This window comes from Cavia porcellus, unplaced genomic scaffold, assembly GCF_034190915.1.
Source record: "Cavia porcellus strain 051 isolate PalLab524CR breed Dunkin Hartley unplaced genomic scaffold, mCavPor4.1 scaffold_12, whole genome shotgun sequence".
Lineage (NCBI taxonomy): Eukaryota > Metazoa > Chordata > Mammalia > Rodentia > Caviidae > Cavia > Cavia porcellus.
The window spans coordinates 57,948,590-57,973,984 of record NW_026947495.1 but is presented as its reverse complement, the minus strand read 5'-3'; the positions used below and the strand labels follow the sequence as shown (position 1 = coordinate 57,973,984).

At 37.9% G+C, this 25,395-nt stretch overlaps 1 protein-coding gene and 1 pseudogene across 7 annotated transcripts in view; one reads left to right on the top strand and one right to left on the bottom strand.

Annotated features, from left to right (window-relative positions):
- Positions 1 to 17,197, bottom strand: part of Ubr3 (ubiquitin protein ligase E3 component n-recognin 3) — a 199,132-nt gene extending 181,935 nt beyond the window's left edge. For 3 of the 7 annotated variants that reach the window (XM_063259241.1, XM_063259243.1, XM_063259244.1), the window contains exon 1: positions 16,585 to 17,192. In XM_063259241.1, coding sequence (XP_063115311.1) covers positions 16,585 to 17,123 — 539 coding nt within the window. In that variant the 5' untranslated portion in view covers positions 17,124 to 17,192. Of the gene's footprint in view, positions 1 to 12,736; positions 16,344 to 16,584 lie in introns of those variants that run through there. The other 4 variants (XM_063259240.1, XM_063259242.1, XR_010050855.1 and 1 more) reach the window with 3 other exon arrangements.
- Positions 10,878 to 11,632, top strand: LOC111754121 (large ribosomal subunit protein eL8-like; annotated as a pseudogene).
- Positions 17,198 to 25,395: the final 8,198 nt, after the last annotated feature.

Genomic DNA, 25,395 nt, shown 5'->3' with positions numbered 1-25,395 from the left:
GGCCAACCTGAACTGCAGAGTGAAGCTTTTGCCTCAAAAAGGGGGAAAAAAGGAGGAAAAAAAAAAACTCAAAAAAATCAGACTCCCTTCCCCATCTAAAGGCCTAATATAGCAATGGGAAGCTGAAATAAACAAACACTTCTCAGATGAAGTAGAAATGGCACATAAATACATGAAAAAATGTTCAGCATCCCTGGTCATTCAAGAAATGCAAATTAAACAACACTGAGATTCCATCTGATCCCAGAAAGAATGGCTGTTATCAAGAAATCAACCAATAACAAATACTAGTGGGGCTGTGGAGGAAAAGGACCCCTTCTCCACTGCTGGTAGGAGTGTGAACTGGTGCAATCATTATGGATCTCAAAAAAAACTAAAACTAGAGCTTCTATTCGACCCAGTTAGTCCCCTTCCTGGTATCTTCTTTAAAAAATTAAAAGCAACATACCATAGTGATATATGCACGCCCATGTTTAGCAGTACAATTTGTAATATCCAAATATTGGAAACAGACCAAATGGCCATCAATCACTGAATGGATAAAAAAGATGTGGGACGTTTTATAGTACAATGAAGTACTACTCTGCCATAAAGAAGGATAAGCCTGAGACATTTCTAGGTAAACAGATATACCTTGAGACCATACTCTTTAAAGTGAAATAAATTGAACACATAAGTTTAAATGCCCATTGTTTCTCTGGTGTAAGGAGCTGAAAGTGTAAATAAGGACTGAACCATACAATAGTAATAGGAAATGTAAAGAAAATGTTCAAATATGAAGGGGAACAAAGGAGGGAAGAGGAGAAAAGGAAGGAAGGACCAAGGAAAAAATAGAAATAAAGCTTTTTTTAAAAAGGACAGAAAAGGAGTTAAAGGGAGGGAAGGAGAATAGAAAAAAGAAGAAGCCAAGATATACCATGTACAGGTACAAATGCCCTATGATAAAATAAAATATAGATATACAGATATCCAACAAAAAAATAACTTCAGAGGGCAAAGTCACACATATCATGAGCATCTCTGAAAAGAAGTCCTCACACAGATGGTTGCAATAAGCAAAAGAATGGTTCATGATTCAAATATTTATTTAGCACAGAAAATCTGGGTCCTGCTCTGCCCACTGCTCCACTCACTGGGTAAGACTCTATGATCCCTAAGTTTTTCTTTCATAATCCTTGTTTTTCTTTCTAAAAATGAGGACAAAAGGACCTATCTCTGAAACCACTGTGTGGGAAGGAAATATAAAAAGGTAACAGAAAATAGAAAATTAACAAAACGGAGGCTGTGAATAAAATCCTATCAGGATTATAACAAATGTGAACATTCTAAGCACATCAAGTAAAATACACTGTAACACTAGACTTAAAAAAGCAAAATCCAAATATATCTTCTCCAAAAGAAGTGCACTTTAAATATAAAGACATACAGATATATTTAAGTTAAAAGGATAAAGATACACCATGAAAATTCTATCTGACTCAGAAATGGCTAGCCAATTACCAAAATAAGCTAAAAGTACCTAATTTAAAATTAAGAAACTAGAAATTACAAGTTTTTAGAAAAATCTATATATTAAAGCAATAAGAGAAGAAGACTTCTAAAAGGTGGGTCCTTTCCTTTAAAAGAAATAGTCTTCCCATCAAAGTATTAAGGGAGTAAAAAGTACTGCCTATAGTAACTTGATAGGCAAGAATTTTTATTTTTATTTAAACTTTTTAAAAGTGGTATAAAATAGCACATTCAAGGGTTTGTGATGTATGTAAAAGTAAAACAAACAAAAATAAGAAAAAGACTAACAGAAGCAAACTATTATTAAGTTTCTATACATACATTAAGTAGTATAAGTAAAAACTAGACTACAATAAGTTAAGGCATAAACCATTAAGCAACTGAAATTGGGCTATAAAATACCAGCTTTCCTATTTTTAAAAATTGTTATGCCAGCTGTTTATCAGGACAGAGCACTATAGCACCTGACATAAAATGACCTTGAGCATCTAGCAAAACCAAGTCTCTGGTAAGCAGAATTTGTAAGCAAGGCACAGGGACATAAAAGGAAGGGGTGCCATCAATAGTTACAGGATTGACCAAACAGAAATTCTCCAATTGCAAGGACTCAGAAGTTCCACGTGGTCCAGTGTACTAGGTACAGACTATTCCACCAAGACTCTTGGTTATAACCAATCAACCCACTATGTCCCTTTATCCAGGCTACTATTGCTTCCTATTGCTATTGACCAGACAATGAGTCACAGTTGAATGTGCCTCATGTCTCCCTATCAGATGATCTACCATAAACCTCCTTGTTATTGCAAAGCCAACTTCCATAGTATTAGCTTCTATGTGCACTGGGAAGCTAGTCTTTTCAGTATCACAATTAGTAAAATAAAGATTTACAGTTCACAAATTAAAGAGCTATAACTAATTTTCAAACAAACAAAAATGTAGTATGAGCATCTCTGAAAAGAGGTTTTAAAAAAGTTATAGTTCACAAATTAATAGAGACAGAAAAAAACAATCCCAAAAAAGGCATAAAAGAAAAAAAGGCAGACTGGGGATTTAGCTCAGCAACATACGCACCTGCCTTGCAAGCGCGTGGTCGTGAGTTTGATCCCTGGTACCAAAAAAAAAAAGAGCGAGCGAGCGAGCGAGCGAGCAAGCGAGCGAGAGAGAGAGAGAGAGAGAGAGAGAGAGAGAGAGAGAGAGAGAAGCAAACAAAGAACAAAAGGCATTGAAACAAAACAATATGACATACTCATCTGACAAATCATTCTAAAAACAGATGGTCTAGGTTGGTGACGGCAAACCTTTTAGACACCGAGAGCCAAAACTGCTCCTGACATCGTTGCCTGACACCACTAGTGTCTCCTTTCTAAGCATGTGTGTAGCTCCCATGTGCACTATTATCTGACCCTCAGCTGCTAGGATGATGCTGCAGCAATGCTGAGCAACCTCGGTAGCATGCCAACAGAAGCTCTGCACATCAGCTATGGTGCCATAGGGTTACCACCACTGGTCTAGGTACTATTGTCAGAGATTTTTCTTTTTTTTTCTTTTTTTTTTTTTTTTGTCTTTTTCATTTGTATCGGTACCGGGGATCGAACTGACGCCGCCTGCTTGCAAGGCAGGTGCTTATGCCGCTGAGCTAAATTCCCAGCCCCCTATTGTCAGAGATTTTTCAAATCAGATTTTAAAAAAGACTTAATCAGTTCCCTAAAAGAAATGGGCTTAAAATGGCACAGTTTAGGGCTGGGGATATAGCTCAGTGCCATAAGCAGCTGTCTGACAAGCACAAAGCCCTGAGTTCAATTCCCAGGACCAAAAAAAAAAAATGGATACAGTTTTAAAATAATAATAATAATAGTAATAATTTTTAGAAGACACAGTTAAAAAGACAAAGGATTTTTAAAAATGTGTACTGTACTAACAATAATCAAACGAAATGAGTGACTTTATTAACACCAAACTAGATATTAGGCTGGGCATGGCCAGTGTATGCCCATCATCCCAACACTTGAAGGCTGAGGCAAGAGGATTGCTGCAAATTTGAAGCAAGTCTAGGCTACAAAGTGCATTCAAGGCCAGTCTCAACTACAGAACAAGACTCAATCTCAAAAAACATACATACATACATACATAGTAGACATCAGGACAACAAATACTATCAGAATGCATTACATAATGATAAAGGAATCAATTCACCAAAAAGTTATAATAATCCTAAATGTGCATCTAACACAGAGCCTCAAAATACAAAAAGCAAAAGCTAACAACTACAAGGAAAAAAGGTTAAAAAAATACACAATTATATTGTACCTAAAAGCTTAGAATACACAGAAAATTATTAAAAATTCAAGGACTGAGGATGTAGCTCAGCATTAGAACACTTGCCTAGCATGCATGATGCCCTTCATATGATTCTCAGCACCATAAAAAAATAAATAAACCAGGTGTGGTGGCACACACCTACAATCCCAGCACTTGGCAGGCTGAGGCAAAAGGATCATTGTGAGTTCAAGACCAGCCGGAGCTATGAAGTAAGCTCTAAACCAGCCTGAAATGCCTAGTAAGACCCTGTCTCAAAAAGACAAACAAATAAATAAATAGCCTCTAGCTGGGCATGGTGGGGCATGCCTAATCCCAGTACTTGGGAGACTGAGACAGGAGGATCACTGTGAGTTTAAAACCAGCCTACATAATGAGTTTTAGGCCAGCTTTGAACTCATAGTGAGACCCTGTCTCAAAAAAAAAAGCCCTATAATTTTAGAAAGTCCTGAATTATACTATGAACCAACTTATAAAACACTGTACTTCACAACCAAATAATATATAGTTTTTTCAAGTGCACATAGAACATTCACCAAGGCTATATTGCAAGCTAAGAAAGAAACACTAAATAACAAGATTAAACTAGAAATTACTAGTAGATACAGTATAAGCCTTAAAACTTCTAAATAACCAAAGGGCCAAAGAAAAAATAACAGAAAATAGAAAATATCTTGAATAGAATAAAAGAGAAATCTATAAATCTGAGCTATCTCAAAACCTATGCTTTGGACTCATCCCAGGGAAACAGGAATGGTTCAACATACATAAATTCATAAATGTAATACACCACATTAACAGAGCCAAGGACAAAAATCCCTTGCTATCTATTGCTATCAATAGATGCAGAAAAAGCTTTTGACAAAATCCAGTACCCATTCATAACAAAAACCCTACAGAAAATTAGAATAGATATCTCAATTTGATAAAAGCCATCTACAACAAACCAACATCACACGAAATGGACAAAAACTAAAAACTTTTTCTCTAAAATCAGGAACAAGACAATGATGTCCACTGTCTACACTTATTCAACAGTCCTTGAAACGTTAGCTGGAATAATTAGACAAGAGAAAGAAATAAAAGGAGTAAAGACAGTAAAGGAAGAAGTTAAACCATCATTATTTGCAGACAACATGATACTATACAGAAGACCCCAAAATCCACCAAAAGACAACTAGATTTAATAAACAAATTCAGTAATATAGCTGAATACAAAGTCAAAAATCAACAGCCTTCCTGTACATGAAAACAAACACACTGAAAGAGAAACAAGGGACTCAATCTAAAAAAGGATGTGAAAGGCCTCTATAATGAAAACTGCAGTACTATGAAAAGCAGAATGAAGATAGTATTAGAAAATGGAGAGATATCTTGTGCTCTTTGGTAGGAAGAATCAATATAGTGAAAACAGCCATACTTCCAAAACTGTTATACAGATTTAATGTAATCTAATCAGAATTCCAACAGCATATCTCACAGAATTACAGAAAATAATTCTAAAATTAATCGGAAACCAGAAGAGACATAGAACAGCAAAGGCAATCCTAGGCAACAAAGACAAATCAGGGGGCATCACAACCCCTGACTTGAAATTATACTATAAAGCTACTGTGATTAAAAACAGTGAGGTACTGGCAAAAAAAAAGTCAATAGAACACATTAGAAAACACAGAAACAACTCTACACACACTAAGCCATCTTATCTTTGACAATGGTGCCGAACACATTCACTGGAAGAAAGACAGCTTCTTTAATAAATGGTGCTAGTAGGGCCAGAGATTTAGCTCAGTGGTACAAGTGCTTGCCTGGCAAGCACAGTTGTGAGTTCGATCCCCAGTACTAAAAAATTAAATAAATAAATGGTGCTGGTAAAACTGGCTCAACACATGCCAAAGATTAAAATTGAACTCATTATCTTTCACAATGCACTAAGCTAAAATCTGAATGAATCAAAGATCTAAATATTAAAACAGAAACATTAAATCTGCTGGAAGACAGAGTAGGTAAAACTCTTGAAGACAATGGTGCAGGCAAAGACTATGAATAAAACACAGACTGCACAGGAACTATCACAAAGAATCAACAACTGGTATCGAAAAGCTTTTGCACAGCAAAAGAAATCACAAAGAGTAAGGAGACAACCCACAATGTGGGAGAAAATGTTTGCTAGCTTTTCCTCAGGTAAAGGATTACTATCGGGTATATATAAAAAACTCAAAAATCAGTTCTTGATTTAAACACCCAATCCAAAAATGGCAATCTATGATGAATACACACTTCTCAGATGAAGAAATACAAACAGCAAATAAATATGTAAAAAAATGTTCATCACTTGTCATTTGAGAAATGCAAACCAAAACAACAGAAGGCTGGGGGTTTAGCTCAGTGGTATAAGTGCCTGCTTGGCATATGCAAAGTTGTGAGTTCAATCCCCAGCACCAATAAATAAATTAATAAATAAATAAAACACTGACATTCCACCTCACCCCAGAAAAGAATGTCTATTATCAAGGGTCTGGGATTTAGCTCAGTGGCTTAAGTGCCTACACGACAAGCATGTGGTCATGAGTTTGAGCCCTGGTATCAAAAAAAAAAAAAAAAAAAAGGATGGTTATTATCAAGAAATGAATCAATAACAAATGCTGGAGGGGCTACAGAGAAAAAGGAATTCTTTTCCACTATTGGTGACAGTGTAGACTGATACAAACACCATGGAAAGCAATGTGGATATTACTCAAAAAACTAGGACTAGAGGTCACATTCAACTCAGCTATTCCCCTTCTAGGAATATTTCCATAAGAATTAAAAACATCATACCACAGTGATATATGTGCACCCATGTTTATAGCAGCACAATTTGTAATGTGTGACCTTGGAAACAACCCAAATGCCCATTGACTGAGGGATGGATAAAAAAGATATGGCATGTTTATACAACAGAGTACTACTCAGCCATTAAGAAAGGTAAACTGGAGACTTTTATAGATAAATAGATGCAACTTGAGACCAGACTCATAAGTGAAATAAATCAGACACACACGTGTAAACATCATACTGTCTCATTAGTGTAAGAAGCTGAAAGAAACAACGTATGTGTATATATACATATATAAAAAGATAGTTATACTACTGATTTCTCTCAGTTCACTGAAGAAAGATTCATGCTGGTATTGTTCAGACACCTGCACACAGGTGTCATGTGCTCTGGGTGAATGATTTGGGGATGACAATGCACAATATATGTACCATTGTTGCCTCCTGATTGACGTGTTTTGAAATTTTTTTTCTCTCTTTGAAATAAAATAGATCTAGGGGGGAAAATACCCTATGCTTCAAAGAAAGGTCTTAGAAAACCACAAATCAATAATCAAAGCTGCCACCTTCACATCAGAAAGAGATAAGAAAACTAAATTCAAAACAAGAAGATAGAAGAAAATAATGAACAGGTATCACTACACCAGTATACTGAGAACAGGAAAAAAAAAAAAAAAAAAGAGCTGGATGTAATGGCGCACATCTAGGATCCCAGAATACTGAAAGGCTAAGACAGGAGAATCAAGTTCAAACCCCATCTTGGCAATGTAGAGACCCCATCTCAAAAAATTAATAGCTGGGGATGTAGCTCAGGGTAAAGGTCCCTGGATCAACCTAATTACTAAGCTAATTAATTAATAAAAAAAAACTGGAAAACCCAAACCAAAAGCTAGTTCTCTCTAGTAAGAGACAACTCTAGCCTGAGAAAGGAACACAAGCTGACTCCCAAGTCTAAAGGGACACAGCAAAGCTAAGGGGAGGGAAAAGGAAGGCTGCCAAGAGCCTTGAGGACCTAATCCCACCAGACAGCAAAACAAGGAGTCAAAGAGCATTCTCCAGCCTTAAGATTTAATGTTGCTTTCCTTGTTGAGTTTTGGACTTAGGACTTGTTATTCTTCCCTTATTTGTCTTTAGGAATGAAATGCCCTATCTGTCCTTCTGTTGTCTGGCAGAAGTATATAACTTGTTTGCCTTCACAGATTCACATCCAGAGAGGAATTTGCCACAATACCTTTAAGTCTCATTAAAGTATGATCCAGATAATATCCAGATGAGAATCTGGACTTTTAGGCTTTTGAACTGGTGCTGGAACACATTGTTGAGGCTACTGGCATTGAATACATTTATTTTGTATGTGAGAAACACATAAATTTCACAAAGCTACAGTGAAATGCTATAGTCTAAAAGTGTACTGCCTCCAAAATTCATGTTGAAACTTAATCCCCACTGTGGTAGATTAAGAGGTAGGGCTTTAGGGCTGGGGATTTAGCTCAGCAGCATAAGTACCTGTCTTGCAAGCTCAAAGTTGTGAGTTTGATCCCCCACCAACAACAACAAAATAAAACAAAGAGATAGGGCCTTTAGGAAAGTACTTAAATCATGATGGTTCTGCCTTTTAAAAGGGCTGAAGGATCTCATTTAGGTCCCCTTTGCCTATTCCATTCATTCTGCCATGCAAAATCCTCACTAGAAGTCAAATGCTGGTACCTTGATTTTGGGCTTCACAGCCTGCAGATAGTAAGAAATAAATTCTGTTTCACAAATTACTCATCTTGAGTATTTTGTAATAGCAACACAAATGGACTAATACAGATAGCAACTTATAATTTAATTCCATGATCAAACCACAGTTCAAAATTTTCCCTACTTCAGTGTAATAGTGAATATTATTGTATATGCCTCCTTTGGCCAGGTCCTCAAACTTAATGTGATTCCAATCAGTATCTAACAGGAGTCTTTCACAGAATATCACAAGCTGATTCTGAAACTCAAATGAAAAAGTTAGAAACCAAAAGTAGTCAAAATCATTTCTGAGAGTTATGGAAATTCTGCCATGTCAACTTTTCTTTTAATGTTAAAATAATTAAAATAATGTGATATTATTGCAAAAGACACATTAACATAACAGAGTTCAGGACACATATAGGAAGCTGTTATGTGACAAAGTGGCACTATGGATTAGTGGAAGAAAAAGGTTCACTAAATGGTACCAGGATAACTACCTTCATATTGAAAAAGCTAAAACTAGATTTCAATCTCACACTATAGGTAAATATATATTCCAGATTAATTGAAGATCTAAATATGAAATATAAAACAAATTTTTTAGAAGTCATGTAAGATTATCTTTAAAATACAAGTGAAAACTCTATAAATGATATAAATAATACAAACTGTAAAAATTTTTCTTTTTAAAACTTTATAACATAAGTTCATTTTCTGTTGCTATAACAAAGTGTCTGAAGCTAGAACTTTATAAAGAAAAATGATTTATTTGGCTCAGTTTTGAAGACTGAAGGCCCAAAATCAGGCAGCCCATCTGTTCAGCCTCTGACAGATGGGATAACAAAAGCAGAAATATATGCAGAAGAGATCACATGGCAAGACAGAGCCAGAGAGGTCCAGTTTGCTCTTTTTATAACAACTCATTCTCACAGGAACTAACCAGGATTCCACAAAGGAGAAGCCCAACTGTGTTTTATAGATAATAGGTTGACAAAAGTACACATTTATATCAGAACACCAATTTTTGGTAGGGAAAAAAACAAAGAAATAGATTCCAGATAGTAATATAACTGAGAGTAAACTATGTCAATCATTGGCATGCAATTATTAACTATTCAGTAATACTGCAGAACAGAATAATCTATACCATAATAATTCCTCTCCTAGGAATCTACCCTAAAGAAATTCTAATCCTTCTACACAAGGAGACATATGCAAGGATGCTCACAGTGGCCCTTTGGAAGCAATTAAAAAATGTAAGGAAATTGTCCAGCAAAGAAACAAAGTAAGTAAACTATGTTCTATCCATAATACTATATATGTAAAAGTAGCTATAAATTAATGAGCTTCTCTATATTAGCAACATGCTAAATGAAAAAAGTAAACTGCAAAAAAGTCATACAATATAAAACTATGTATATATTGTTTCCTACAGTTAAAGTGCAGTACAAAAACATGCCTAGATACAGCACAGATATATCAGGAAAATGGTAATCCCCAGTAAGAAAAAAAGGAAAAGAAACAAAGTTTAGGCCTTAGTTTGCTTGTTGAAAAAAAGCTCTGAAGAAAATATGGCAAAAGATTAACATCAATTAATCCCAGTGGTGAGTACAAAAGTACCTGTTGTATTATTTTTTTTCTATAAATTAAAATTGTTACATAATCTGAAAGTTTCAAAGAAATTTTATAAATTCTCTAAAAAAAAATGCATACCACCTAACAAGATTTCCAAACTGCTGTGATGTAAACTTCATCACAATGAAGATGACTGGAAATTACTACCAGCAAGTTGTACAGCTGTACCTTGGTTCATAAACTTCATGCATAAAAATTCATTGCATGATCTTAGAAAAGACAGCCACATTTGTGTTTCAGCAAGAAAGATGGCCACGGTCATATCTGTCACCCAATGTACAGTTTGCAAACAAAAACAAAATTTTGCCAATTTTTTTTGGTGAACCACACTGTCACAAACAAAATTGTTAGAGGTGCCACTGTAGAATCTTACATTCACACTATGTCTAACAAATTAGGGTTAAAAAAAAAAAAGGGAACACAGTGAACACAGAAAAAGAAAGGTAAAATTGACCCAGCTCTTCTTCCCACAAACTCACCACTAGAAGTGTTAAGGGTTTTCTTTTCTGAATTGGTGAGTTGTAAGTTAAATGTATATAACTGCAGAGAAAAACATCAGATTTGTGGTAAGGAAAATTCTACATGTAATCCATGCAAATATATACATATAATTATATAATTTAGTGTGTGTGAGATCCGTTTCATCACTCATCTGAGTTATGTTTTATGTTAATGTAGAGTTCATACCTCTCTAATGAAATATATACTTAAATATTTATAAATTAAATTGTAAGACATCTGCTATTTGCTTCATAATACTCCAGTCTGTGAGGAAGTGGAGTACAATAGATAAAACAAGGTATCATATTTCACTTAGATTACCAGAGTGCAGAAACAGAGCCCTTTGCTCCAGATATCCAAGACGCTAAAAGAGAATGCGAAGAGAAAGGCCATCTCTTCTGCTGCTATCACAAAAAAAGCAGGAGGCCAAGAAGATAGTAAACTATGTCTGAGGAAAAGCCTAACAATTTTAGCACCAGACAAGATATCCAAGCCCAAAAGGGACCTCACCTGCCTTGTCAAATGGTCCTGCTATCATATCCAGCTGCAGCAGCAAAGGGCCTCCTGCAATTAACCAGTCCACCTACCCCTGAATGGTCCAACAGCTACTCAACTACATAAGCTGGCCCCCAAGTATAGGCCAGAGGAAAAAGAAGAGCAGAAGCAGGAAATGTCAGCCTGAGCAGAGACGAAAGCTGCCAACCACGGGCATCCCACCACGAAGAGCCCACCTGTCCTTCTTGCAGAGTTAATCGCAACCCTGGTGGAGAGCAGGAAGGCTCAGCTGGTGGTAACTGCACATGGCATAGGTCCCATTAAGCAAGCTGTCTTTCTTCCTGCCCAGCACATTAGACAGAACCCCCTATTGCATTATCAAAGAGGAAGCTAGGCCAGGACATCTATTCCACAGATCCACATGTGCCACCACTGTCTTCACAAAGATTAACTCAGGTGAAAAGGAGCTCTGGTTAAACTGGTGGGAGCTGTCAGGACCCATTACAATGACAGGTTTGAGATCCATCATCACTGAGGAGGCAATGATCTTGGTCCAAAATCTATGGTCCACACCAAGTTGGAAAAGGCAAAAGGTACAGAACTTGCCACTGAACTGGGTAATGTACACAACTGAGTTTTCTGTGAAGAAAAATAACAAAAAAAGTGCTATTAAAAAAAAGAAGAAAAAGAAAAGGAAGCACTGGTAACATCACATACATTGGGCAAGATGAAAAGAAACAAACCCATACACTGTTAGGAATGCAAATTAATTTCTCTGAAGGGATCTATTCAAGTGCCTCTTTTAACTAAGAGTTAACTTCTAGAAATTTATCCTCACATATATGTTCACATAGACACACAGTGAAGTACATGCAGGGATACTAAACTACAACAATGTTTACAACAGCCCCAACTTGGAAGTAATGTAAATATCTATGGGTAAGAAACTGACTATATCAACTACAATACAATACAAACATATGAAAATACAGTGGAATACCATGTTACTTTTTAAAAAAGAAAATGAAACACTTCTATGTGCACTAATATGTAACAGTATCCAATAAATATGTGAAAAGAGCAAGACTCTGAAGAGAATAGTACTATAACCAGACACTCTCTACATTCCATTTCTAGCACTGTCATGTATCAAAAAACCTAAAAGCCTCCAACAACAAAACATTTAATGATGCTAACACTATAACTAACATCTTCTAAATGCATAAATAAGGTCAAAATTAAGGGAAGGCCAGGGATACAGCTCAGTAGCACAGGACCTGCCTGGCAAGTGTGAAGTTGTAAGCTTGATTCACATGCCAAAAAAAAAGGAGGGAAATCACTGCATGAGATAGAAAAAGGGACCTTTTATCTTTTGCTTGATTTACTTATTTTATATAATAACCAATATATATTCTTAAATAAAACAGAAAAAAAGTATCCCTGAACAACTCTGGGGGGAAGAAAAGTTGTTACAGGCTTAATAACCAATGCAACCTCCTAAATAACTAAAGCAGTATAATCTTAGGGCAACTGTTCAGGTATAGCTCAATTTAAATCAACATTTCTTGAGTGTCTACTAGATATGAGACAACGCTGGCCTCTGTAGTCTCTATTTCTTAGGTAACTTAGAATTTGAAAGGAAAAATAAGCAAAAAAACAAAACAAAATCTTTTAATACTGGACAAGATATGAAAATAATCAAGGAACAGGGATTAAGCTCAGTGGCTCAAGCACTTACCTGGTAAGTATGAGGTCATGAGTTCGATCCCCGGCACCAAAAAAAAAAGAAAGAAAATAGTCAAGCTCTGCATTAAATTTGAAAACTAAATGTTTAAAATCTCATTTCTGATTATTATCCCATCAGAGCCCAAACCAAGACAGTCAGACATTAGATTTTCCATCACACTGTTTTGTTTTGCTTTGTTTCATTTTGTTTAGTTTAGCCATGTATCAACCATTTGCAACAATGATTATACTTAGTCACTAGTAATAAAATTATACTGTTTATCACTGGGCATGCAGTTCAGAGGGAGAGCATGTATCTAATATGTGTGAAGCTTTGGTTGGATTCCCCACCCCTAGAAAAACTATGTTGTTATACATAGTCACTGATAGTCTCCATAACCTTTATAACATCATCTCACAAATGAATCCTCAATTTTTTCTTTTGTGTATCTAACAATATCACTATACTGATTATACCAACACTACTACTAATTAACTCAACCCTCATATTTCTATAACTGCAAATTTGAAAATTAAGTATTAATACAGTTGTAACAGACCATCTTCAATCATATAATACTCTACCACCATAGTCTGACACATACAAAGGATTAAGCTACAGCACAATTTCTTCTTTTACTAAGAACACAGCTGAAAGGGCTGGGGGTATAACTCAATGGTAAGGAGTTTCCACAGTATAAGAAAAGGCCTTGCATATAATTTTTAGTACTGAAAACAATTACACTATTAATAAAAACAAGTGTAAACACAAACACAGAGGGGAAAAAAATGGAATCCCTCCTGTGAAACTAATGAAATTTACGAACTTTTATGGCCATTAGAATACCCCCCAAATAAAAACAGCTTCTGGCTGAGGATTTAGCTCAGTGGCACAGGCACCTGCCTGGCAAGCATAAGGTTGTGAGTTTGATCCCCGGTACAAAAAGAAAAAAAATAGCTTCTGTTTTTCACAACCTAAAGAGGTTGTCTTTTAACATAAAAACTTAAAAAGTTAAATTAATTTTGCACATGCTGGAAAAGCAGTTTGTTTACCCAGGACACCATTATAACTTATGGATTTCCAATTCTAAAAAGATTCCGCAAACAGAATTTTACTTTGTTCTGCTGGCCAACATTAAAATATCTCTCTATAAGGCAGTGGATTAAGTACATAGCCCACAACCATTCTAACCAACTCAAGGAACTACAAAAACTTCAAAATAATTACATAGCTACAATACCATTTCTTTTTTAACCCTTGCCCCTTATGAAACTGAGCATGGCAATTCTGGCATGTACAAAACAAGGGCTCTGTATTTCAGAAAGAGATAATAAATCATCAAATACTATTTACCAACTCATGGACAGCCACTGTGGAAGAAAATGAGCTCTATTGAAATTTTAGTAAAGACAAATGTCACAAAACTAGGATGTAGCCTAGATGCCCTAAATCCACACATGACGGCATTCAAAGAAACTCACTGACAGGGCTGGGAATATAGCTCAGAAGTACAGCGCTTGCCTAGCACACAGAAAGTCCTGAGAATAAGGCTCTGGGTTTGATTCCTAGCATCACTGAAGAAGGAGGGGGTATTATTTAGTAGAGGCAGAAGAAAGAAGTGGTTGCGCAGTTACACTCGGGATAGCAAGCCTTGCTTACCACCAGTGTGATCTTCAGCAAGTTTTTTGTTTGTTTGGGTGGGGGTTATTTGCACTGCCAGAGATGGAATCCAAGGAGTGCTGAGCTACATCCCCAGTCCTTTTTTATTTTATTTTGAGACACATTCTTGCTATGTTGCCCAGACTTGAACTTATGATCATCCTACCTCAGCCTCTCTCAGTAGCTGAGATTACAAACATGAGCAATTGGAACAACTTGATCAAATTTTTAAATTCTGTGGTCAACTTTCCTTTTCCGTAAAATGAAAATAAAAGCAGCTACCTCAAAACTGCTAAAGATTAAATGAACTAAATCATGTAAAGCAGTTACATTCAACTGCTTTTAAACAAATAAATGGATAAAAGTTCAGTTTTAATAACACTGTTAATATGGCTATTGAAAAACAGGCAGCTCATATAGTGCTTAGTACCTATGGAAGACAATTTAGAAAGTCCACTTTAAGAATTTATTCCATTGATATTGTTGCACAGGTGCAAAAACGTAGGCATACCATCTTATTCTATGCTGGAAACCTTTAAATGCCTACCAAAACTTTAAGATTGGCAAATTCAGGGAATATCATACAGCAGCCTTTACAGAACAAAATGAGGACACTAACATGAAAATATATCTAAATGAAAAACAAGATGTAGCAGACTGCAATGTATGTTACCTTTTACATAAAAAGAGACAACAAATTTGGAAACACAGTTAACCCTGTTTGTCCTGCACTAAGAAAATAAACTGAGCAGATAGGAAAAAGTCAAACTGTATTTTTTATTATAAGATTGAGGCTTTTTTCACTATATGAATATTTTATTCAATATTTTTCAAATGCTAAATGTCAGGCATAGGCATACATTTCCAGATCTCAAATGTTACCTGCATTTATTATGGTCGTTAGCCAAACATTTTCCTTCTAAAACCATTTTCTTATTCCCCGTTCACAGAAGCCCCCTCCATCTCCTCTAACTTCCACACTATTTAAGGAAGTTATCACTTTCTACACTAGCATTAGTAGACTAAGGGACAGGTCAACATCGTTCATTTTAAATATTCAAGGTTTCTTACTTGAACATAATAAGTAAAAATACGTTAGAATAACAGCAACTTAAAATCATTCCAAAAAGATGAAGTGTCCATTTCTTTAAATTTATATGTACTCTATCATTAAATATAAAAAATAATAACTGAATTTACTAATGTCCTTTCATCTACTGCCCAGCCAAAATCATTTTTTCAAAAGTGCTTTCTTTCCTCAGGACTTTTCCCTGACACTGACACCCTGTCCCACGCCAAGATCCTACATGTGCGGCTCTTTTAACTCACTGCAAACTCTGAATGTTTTCTTTTTGTTTTAAGTACCAACACCTGATGCTTCTTTCCTGTTAAAAATGCAAGCTCTTGTCAAAAATGTGTTTGTCGAGTCAGATATTCACATAGGCAGTGATTAATGTGACCTCATCTGGAGAGGACCTAACATTTGATTCGTAATTCGCTCAGTGTTTTGTTTGTTCTTCTAGTATGAAGGGGTATTCTGTAACTGACGAATCGGTAGCTCAATTCTAGATGTCACTTGGGCACACCGAATACTTCACTGACAGCTCAACAGCCACTTTTCATGCAGGCCCCTCCCCTTCCCTCCTCCGACAACTCCGCTCAGCTCAGCTCCTTTCCTCACTCGGACAGCTACCCTGAAAATTCAGAAGCCTTTTCCCCAAGCGTCCTTTCCTGCAGAACCAAGACTACCTCCCCAGCTCTGATCATCGTTTGGCCCCATTCAATTCCCCAAACCACTCGCTCCCAGTCAATCCAAACCACTTCCCAAGTCTGTTCTCAAGAAACAAGCTGACAGCTTTCCAGCCTTTCCCAACAAGTACACAACTGACAGCTCCACAACAGACTCCGCCAGTATCCTCCCCTCTTACCACGCGCACTGGATCCTCCTTCCCTCTCACTCTCTCACCCTGGCCCCTTGAAAACCCACAGCCCAGCTCCCCGCACTCGCTCTCCCCTCCTCTCCACCCCCTCCCCAGCACTGACAGCTCAGTCACCTCCATCGCCCTGCAGCTGCGCCCTCCCCCACGCGCGTTGCTTGACAGCTGGGGGTCGGCTCCCACCCTGCGCCCTGTGCCTGGGCCAGAGCCGCCCGCGTGTCCCCGCCCTACAGGGTCGCCTCGCCCGGAGAGGGCCCAGCTCACCCGCTCTCCCGCATCACGTTGCTGTCCCCGCAGTCGCAGGCGCCCCCGGCCTGGCTGCGGAACATGTTGAAGTCGTGTCCGGTGTGGTCGCCCTGATGGAAGCACTCGGCGCATAGCGACATGCAGGGAGAGATGCCGCACGTCCGGCAGCGGTAGGCCACGAAGTTGGCCGTCCACACCAGGCCGCACAGTGCCGCGGGGTCGTAGGCCCGCACCGCCGCGCAAAACTCCTCGTAGCCGCCTCCGCCGGCCAGCAGGCACTTGCACCACTCCAGGGCCTCCTCCTCCGCCGCGCCCGGGCCGCCCCCGCCGCCGCCCGCCGCCCCCTCGCCTCCCGCAGCCCCGGCCAGCGGCCGCTCGGCGCTCAGCACCCGCTCCAGCAGCGCCTGCAGCTCCTCGGCACCTGCCCGGTTGTCCGGCCGGCTGAGGGCCGCCTTCAGGTGCGCCGCAGTGGCCGCCTTGTCGAGGGCCAACCCTTGCGCGGGCAGCTCGGGCTGGGGCTGCTGCGTCCCCCCGACGGCCGCCGCGGCCGCCGCCATGATGAGAGCTCAGAATTCGGAGCGCCCAAGGCCAGCCGCTCCTCCCAGGAGGGGGGAATTGACTGCTGCGACGGCTCGGTTCGGCCCGCCCAACTCTCGCGATACCCCGCACAGCGCGCACCTCCCCGCGGCCCCGCCCCGGACACGCCCCCCTGGGGCTGCGGCGCCTGCTCTTCGCCCCTCCCACCCGCCTGACCCCGCCTCTATGCGTGTATGACCCTCCCCCACTCTCAACTTTCAAACTTCAGAGCTCTTGAAATAACAGAATCGCCCGAAATCTTTAATAAGAGCACATTTTTTCTTTATTTACATGTGCTGTAAGAATTACACACAGCAATTATACACAGCACCTCACATTCTGTCATTCCAAATCTTGTACATATGTACATTTCCATCCTTATTTCCCGGTGGTACAACAAATTTACTATATTAAAGATACTTTGGGGCCTGTTCACTGTTTTGTTTATTTGCCTTATTTTATCTTTAAGGGATCTCACTGCATTGCCCAGACTGGACTTGAACTACGAATTTAAACGATCATCCTATCGCAGCCACCAGCCCAGCTCGTTTGCTGTCTTGTTTAGTGTTTTTGTCTAGTCCTGCCCTGCCTGTCTGTCCTTGTTCCCAGTTCTTACCCACACCCTATTGTGGCAATGTCTCCTCAAGTCATTTCCTTTCTTAAAAAGTTGCGGTGTAGGGCAGCCTCGACTTCTCTGATGAGATACCACACTTACTCAATGAGATACCACATCATTAATTCGTAAATTTCTAGAAGGCAAAGAACCAGTTTTGTATTTGCCAGTTCTTTACATGTTATTTCTTTCAGTTCTCTCAATAATTAATTCTATTGAAAAAACTGGTCATGGTGGTCCACGCATGTAATTCCAGCACTCGGGAGGCTGAAGCAGAAGGATTATTGCAAGTTTGAGACCAGTTTAGGCTACAAAGTGAGCTCAAGACCATCCTGACTGCATAGCAAGACTCTGTGTTAATAATAATAATAATAAGTAGGTACTAAGAGTAGGTACTAACATAGGTACTAGTACCTACATTAAGTAGGTACTAGGAGAAGAAACAAAAGGAGGTGACTTATATGTCCAGAAACACACAGCAGGCAGCATAGCTCTTGTGTTTCCAAAGTTAGCCTCAGCTCCAGATGAAAGCAATTCTTAGTAGCTCAAGCAGCACTTGATGAACTAATTGGCACTTTCTGAGTAAGGCAGGGTGGAAAGCTCCCGGGATTTAGTAGAAACACAGAGAAGAAATTTTTCTCCCGAGTTTGTTTTGCTTTGCTTTTTATTTGGTTTTGGTTTGGCTTGGTTTTTAAGAAAGGAAAAGATAATTAGGACAATATGATAATAAAAGCGATTCTAAAAGGCTGCTGAGCATTAACAATGTTGCACAGACCAGTCTAGAGGAGTCAATATAGGTCAAACTCTTGCTGTATTGTCAAACTTTTTTCCCAGAAATATTCCTAAACCATGAGCTGAGAAACTTACTGAAAATGTCCTTGTTTTGATATTAAACAAATAAGAGAATTGCAGTTAATATAGTTGCAATTAAGTGTAGCAAGCTTTTAAAGGGTTCAATTATTTAAACAAAGAGAAGAGGGGCTTGGGATTTAGCTCAGCGGCGTAAGCGCCTCCCTCACAAGCATGCAGTTGTGAGTTCGATCTCTGGTACAGATAAAAAGTAGAAAAAATAAAAAGGAGAAGAGGAGGGAAGGCACACACACACACACACACACCCACACACACACACACGCAAGAACGATGAATTTTTTTTTTTCTCCCAGGGTCCTTATCTTTTGAACGCTGTAAATGAAAGGTAGCACTGCTGCTTGTAACATAGGAATAATAACAATAACAGGAATAATAAGAACTTCTTGGGGTTGTCATGAATCTTAAATACCTTGTTTATGTTACTTACAGTATGAATGTCAACAATTGTCATTAGAATTGGTGAACTTCCCATACTCATGGAGATGTGATCTCTACTTGGAAGCCAGACAAAAATTTAGAAGTTGATACTGTTCCAACCATATTGCATGTTCATGTTCTCAGAGGCTATTTTCTTCTCTCCCTTCTGGTAACAGAGGTAACATGGGCTATCAACTGGGTGGGCCAGAGTTTTCCGCCGAAGGCGAGCTTTTAAGAGAGTACTTTTCTTGTGGCGTTATTAGGGATCCAGGGTTGGGAGAAGTTCACGCACAGAGGCTGTTTGGGGGACAATGGAGATTTACTAAGAACAAAAACAGAGAGGAATCCACATCCATCTCCCCTTCCCCTCCACTGTGTTCGTGACTAAATATGATCCTCTTTTTGACTTAAACTAGGTCAAGTTAGGGCTTTATCACTTGCAACAGGGAGTTCTTATAAATATTCAAGTGACTTTGGAGTTGTTTTGTGTGCACATTCTGTTAAGAGCCCTTATTTTAACTTTGGAATTACTTATGCTATGGGTCTCTTACGATTTTTATCTTTTTGGTATGGTACTTTAATTCAAAAAGCCAATTTAGAAATATCACCAGACTATTCTTCACATTAATGAGGCTGGAATATGTGAATACACATAGATTTTATGGTGATTTTGTTGCTATCTGTAACAACAGTATGTTACATCACTATTTACTGTGTCTTCTTCAGTAAAGCAATGACGTAGTATGCTTAACGGTTGTAATCTTGTGAGGATAACATTTGAGTAAGTGCAAGTTATCAGCTGATTTTAATCTGGCTTTTTCATGGAGGTGTGATCATTGCTGTGATTTGAGGGACAGGTAATTTAGAAGACTTTTTATGTTGCACAAATATATTGAAATAAAATAAAAAGCTCAGCTTTCTTGGTTCCAAATGATAGAAGCCCTGTAACCCTAATAGAAGCAAAGATTTAAGAACCTGTCATATTGATTTTAAAAGTTAAAAGCATAAAAATTGCTTTTGCCTGGACAGAATTTAGTCATTTCACTCATTTCAAATAATAAGTAATATGTATGCTTATTATTAATAGTTTTATTGAGGTATAATTTCATCTATTTTTAGAGTGGAATTAAATGATTCTTGAGCAACTATTACAAACAGATCCCCAGTTGGGCCCAGTAGCACATGCAGGGAGGCTGAGGCAGGAGAAACATTACAGGTTCTGGGCCAGCCTGCTCTACATAGTGAACTCAAGACCAGCCTGAACTACACAGGGAGACCCTGTTTCAGGAAAAAAAAAAAAAGCTCCCCCAAAACATTAAAAGCATCATACCCAAGCTTATAGCAACACAATTTATAATAGCCAAATCTTTGAAATAGCCCAAATGCCCATCAACTGATGAATGGTTAAAGATGAGGGTTTTTTATACAATGGAGTACTACTCTACCATAAAGAAGGATAAGCTTGAGACATCCCTAGGTAAATGGATACACCTTGAGATCATACTCTTATTTCAGAATCAGATACGCATTATTTCCCTGATGTGAGAAACCAAAAGTATAAATAAGCACCAAAATGTACAATAGATATTATGAAGTAGGAAGAAAATGTTCAGTTGGAGAGGGGAGCAAGGAAGGAAGGAGGGAAAAAGGAAAGAGGGGAAAAGTACAAAAAATGAGTAAAGAAGGAAAACTTGCAAATGAAGCTTCTTTTGTTTTTTGTTTTTTTTTTTTTTTTTTTTTTTTTGTTTTGTTTTGTTTTGTCTTTTCGTTTTTATCGGTACCAGGGATCGAACTCACGACTGCCTGCTTGCAAGGCAGGCACTTATGCCGCTGAGCTAAATCCCCAGCCCTGCAAATGAAGCTTCTGTAAATGAGGGGAGGAGGAGTTGAACGAAGAGGAAGGGAATAGGAAAAAAGTGTTACGATGTAATATAAGTTTACGATGTACAGGTATAAATTCTGAATGATGAATGTGATCATTATGTATATTTAAAGCATACCAATAAAATGATTGAAAAAAATTCCCATAATCTGGGTTAGTGGAGCACACCTATAATCACACCTCTAGGAAGATAGAGGCAGGAGGATCACTGCAAGTTCAAGGCCAGCCTGGGCTACAGAGTGAGTTCAAAACCAACCTAACCTACATAGAAAAACCCCGGCTCAAAATAAAAAGTTTTTAAAAGATCTCTGGTATCACGTACAGCCACATCATTTTCCAAGTCCCAGTCCAGACAATAATTAACCTAATTTCTACCTCTAGAGGTTTATCTTTCTGAATAGTTCATGTAAATGGGCTAGTATAATATGTGCGTGTGTGTGTGTGTGTGTGTGTGTGTGTGTGTGTTATGGTTTGTGTCTGGGTGACCGCCCAAGCCTCATGAAGTCATAGAGGTGGCTGAATCTAGTATTGTGATTGGTTCATTGTCTAGCACTGGGATTGGTGGTATGAGTGCTACACTCATCCAGAGATGAGCAACCAGCATACACCGTAAGGGAAAGGAGGCATGCTTTTTCCTTTTGCCCTTTCGCTCTTGTTGCTTGCAGTCACCATGAATGACTGTCCCTCAGCCACACCACCCTGCCTTGGAGCCAGCTGAGTATGGACTAAAACCTCCAAAAATTCTAAGCTAAATAAACTTTCCGTCCTTCATTTTGGGTGCCAGGTATTTTGTCTCAACAACGAGAGAAAAGTAACCAAGACAGTGTGTTTTTGACTTCTTTCACTAACATAATGTTTTGCAGTTCATTCATGTTTATTATATACAGTATCCTTTTTATTATTGAATATTATATTCATTCATTGAATACTATATTACATTTTATTTATATACCCACAACTTGCTATACCTTTGGCTTTCTTCTAATCCTTGACAATTATGAATAATGTTACTGTGAAGATTCACCTCTAAGTCTTTGTGTGGAAATAGTTTTAATTTCTCTTGGGTACATTCCTAAGAATGGAATTGCAGGGCTGTCTGGTAAATCTACATCTAAGTGTAAGAAACGCCCATTCTGTTAACTGAAGAAGCTGTACCATTTTACATTCCCACTAGTGGTGTATGAGGGCTTCAGGATTTCCATATACTCATCAATATTTGTTATTGTCTTTTTCATTGTTGTCATTCTAATGGTTATATCTCAATGTAATTTTAATTTAATTTGCATTTCTGTGCACATATTGCAACATATAAGCAACTAGGGAGCAAGAGGAAAGTGGTGTTAAACATTTCTTTGACACAGAGCTGAGGAAAAACTGGTGACAAGCTGTAGAATCATGTAGAAATCTGAGTGTTTGAAATCTATGACCACTAAGAAATACGGAAAGGCTGTGTTGGTCAGCGACATTGTCTGGGTCAAGCAGAGCAGGGACTCTTGCTGTTCTCCACAGGAATGCAGTCCTGGAGCAAAAGCAGTGAACTTAAAAGCCTTCACCCATAAACGTTGATGGGAAAACATCCTCGAGTTCTAACAGAGTTAGATGTCCCCAGATTTTATTTGTACTATAATTTGGTGATTCATAAAGAGAATTGTTAAGTAACTTTTAAATTACTTATCACTGTTAAATAATAGCAAGACATCATCTTAAAAAAAGGCAATATCATCTCTGGAGATTTCGACTCCTTAGGTCTCAGACAGAGCCTGGGAATCTGTTTTTGTGAGATCTTCAGAGGACTCCTAGTGTCAGGAACATTGGACACCACTGGTGTGGCAACCTCCAGGGGCACAATACACATAGAATACAGTGTTTCTAATGAGGGGCATATAGACTGGTGGAAGAATATCATAAATTATAACAGTCTATTAATATATTATTGCTGTGATAATATCATTGTTATTTCTAATTTTGAAAGGAGGGTTTTACAATGTTGCCCAGGCTGCGCTTGAAATCTTGAGCTCATGCAATCTTCAGCCTTCTGAGAAGTCAGGCCTAAAGTCAAGAAAAAATGGAAGGCTTTTGGGCAATGGACACAGGGTAGCTTCCTCCTGTAAAGGACCTTGAAGGAATGCCCACAATCTTCCAGCACATGTACTGCCTGGACAACTAATCAAACAATGTTTAATAATAGAATATGAGTTTCTTCAAGACTAAGAAACATGTCTTATTTTTCAGTGCCTAATGCACTCTCTTACAAATTATAGACAATCAATATGTGAATATTCAACAACGAATTCTCCAAGTATGATCTGCACTCCTTTGGGGAACACAGACCTTTTCAAGGAGTCCACAGATTAAGATTATTTTCATAATAATGCTAAAACACAGGAGAATTTGCGCCATCCAGGGGAGAACCAGGAACCCAAGCCTACCCCATGAGACATCAGAAATTGAACAGGCCAGGGAGAACCAGGAAACCCCCCACCCAAGTAACTGGCTGATTTTGAAGAACACAGGCTAAGATGGTAGCAACTGAAGTGAAGAAATGATTTAATGCTTATATTGGTTGACTGACTTTGCAGGCCTAAAGCCAGTAGCCTGGGCATCTATTTAGAAGATACCAAAAGGCATTATGGTAGCCATTGTAATTTCCCATTATCTTGTTTTGAAGTCCTGTATTATTTTCATTATTTTGTTTTGTCTGATTTTATTATATCTGATAATATGGGCCATTGTTGATTTCCTATTATCTTGTTTGGAAGTCTTGTGTTGTTATCATTATTTTGTTTTGATTGACTTTATTCTGTTGTACTTTGGTTTTATTCTCTTTAAAGTAAAAAAAAGCCAATAAAAATACTAAAATATTATTTGCTTTTTTAACTTTCACTTCAATTTCATGAAGACTTTCCATTGTTTCCTTCTAAGATATTGATAATTTTAGATTTTAAATTGGGGGGAAGTTAAAGGTTCACAATCATTCTTTTGTACTGAGCTAAACGCTAAATCTCTGGATATATATATACATCCAGTTTACCTAGCATCATTTGTTGAAAAGATTGTCCTTTCTTCGTAAATGGTCTTGATACTGGTGTAAAAAGTCTGTTGACCTTACACATGGGGGGGGGGCTTTCAATTCTATCCCATTAACTTCTGTGTATGTCCTTATGCCAGTATGAGACTATTGTGATTACTGTAGCTTTATAGTAAGCTTTGAATTCAGAAAGTATAAATCCTCAAGCTATTACCTTTTTAAGATTATCTTGACTATTCAATGTCCCTTCAGATTCCATATAAATTTTAGGATAGGTTTTTCTATATCTAAAAAGGTGAGATTTTGATAGAGATTGTGTTAAACATTGGTTTGGGCAGTAATTTCATCATAATATTAAGTTTTCCTTGGCTGGATGTGGTGCTACTTGACTATAATATCAGCACTGTGGAGGCAGAGGCAGGAGGATTGCCAAGTGTTCAAGGCCATCCTGGATTACATAGTAAGTTTGTAGACTACATAGCAAGACCAAAATAAGGGCTGTGGGAAAAAAGGAGTCCTTCTCCACTGTTGGTGGGAGTGTAGACTGGTGCAACCATTGTGGAATCAGTATAGAGATTGCTCAAAAAGCTAGCGTTGGTGGTCCCATTTGACCCAGCTATTCCTTTCTGGAGATCTTTCCCAAAGAATTAAAACATCATACCGCAGTGAAATATGTGCGCCCATGTTTACAGCAGCACAATTTGTAAAAGCCAAATCTCGAAAATAACCCAAATACCCATCAACTGAGGAATGGATAAGAAAGATGTGGTCTCTTTATACAATGGAGTATTACTCAGCCATAGAGAAAGATAAACTGGAGATTTTTATAGGTAAATGGATGCCACTTTGAGGCAATATTCATAAGTGAAATAAATCAGTCACACATGTGTAAATAGAATATTGTCTCCCTAGTATAAGAAACTGAAGGAGTAAATAAGATCCAAAAGGTACAATAAATAAGGAGGGAAAAAGGTATAATAGACATTGTGAAATGGAAAGAAACTGTTGAAAAGAAAAGAGAAACTGGGATGAGGAAAAGAAAAAAGAAGAAAGGAAAAAGCAAAACAAAATAGATAGGTAAATACACAAGATAGCTAAGATTGTTATACTAGTAATTTGTCTTAGTTCATTGAAAAGTTTGTGCTAATTTTGTTTGGACAATTAAATACCTATGTATTATACTCTGATTTAAAAGTCTCTAAATTAAAGTTAGCAATATGCAATGGATTAACCATTGTTACCCTCCTATTATCTTGTTTTGAAGTTATATTTTTCTCTTTAAAATAATAAATATATAAAAAGATTAAAACATAGAATCATTTTCCTAATTTTCTCTTCAGACAGTTCATTGTTAGTTAATGGAAATACAATTGATTTTTGTATGGTGATTTTGTCCTGCAGCTTTCCTAAATTAATTTTATCAGTTCCACAAGTTTTATGTGT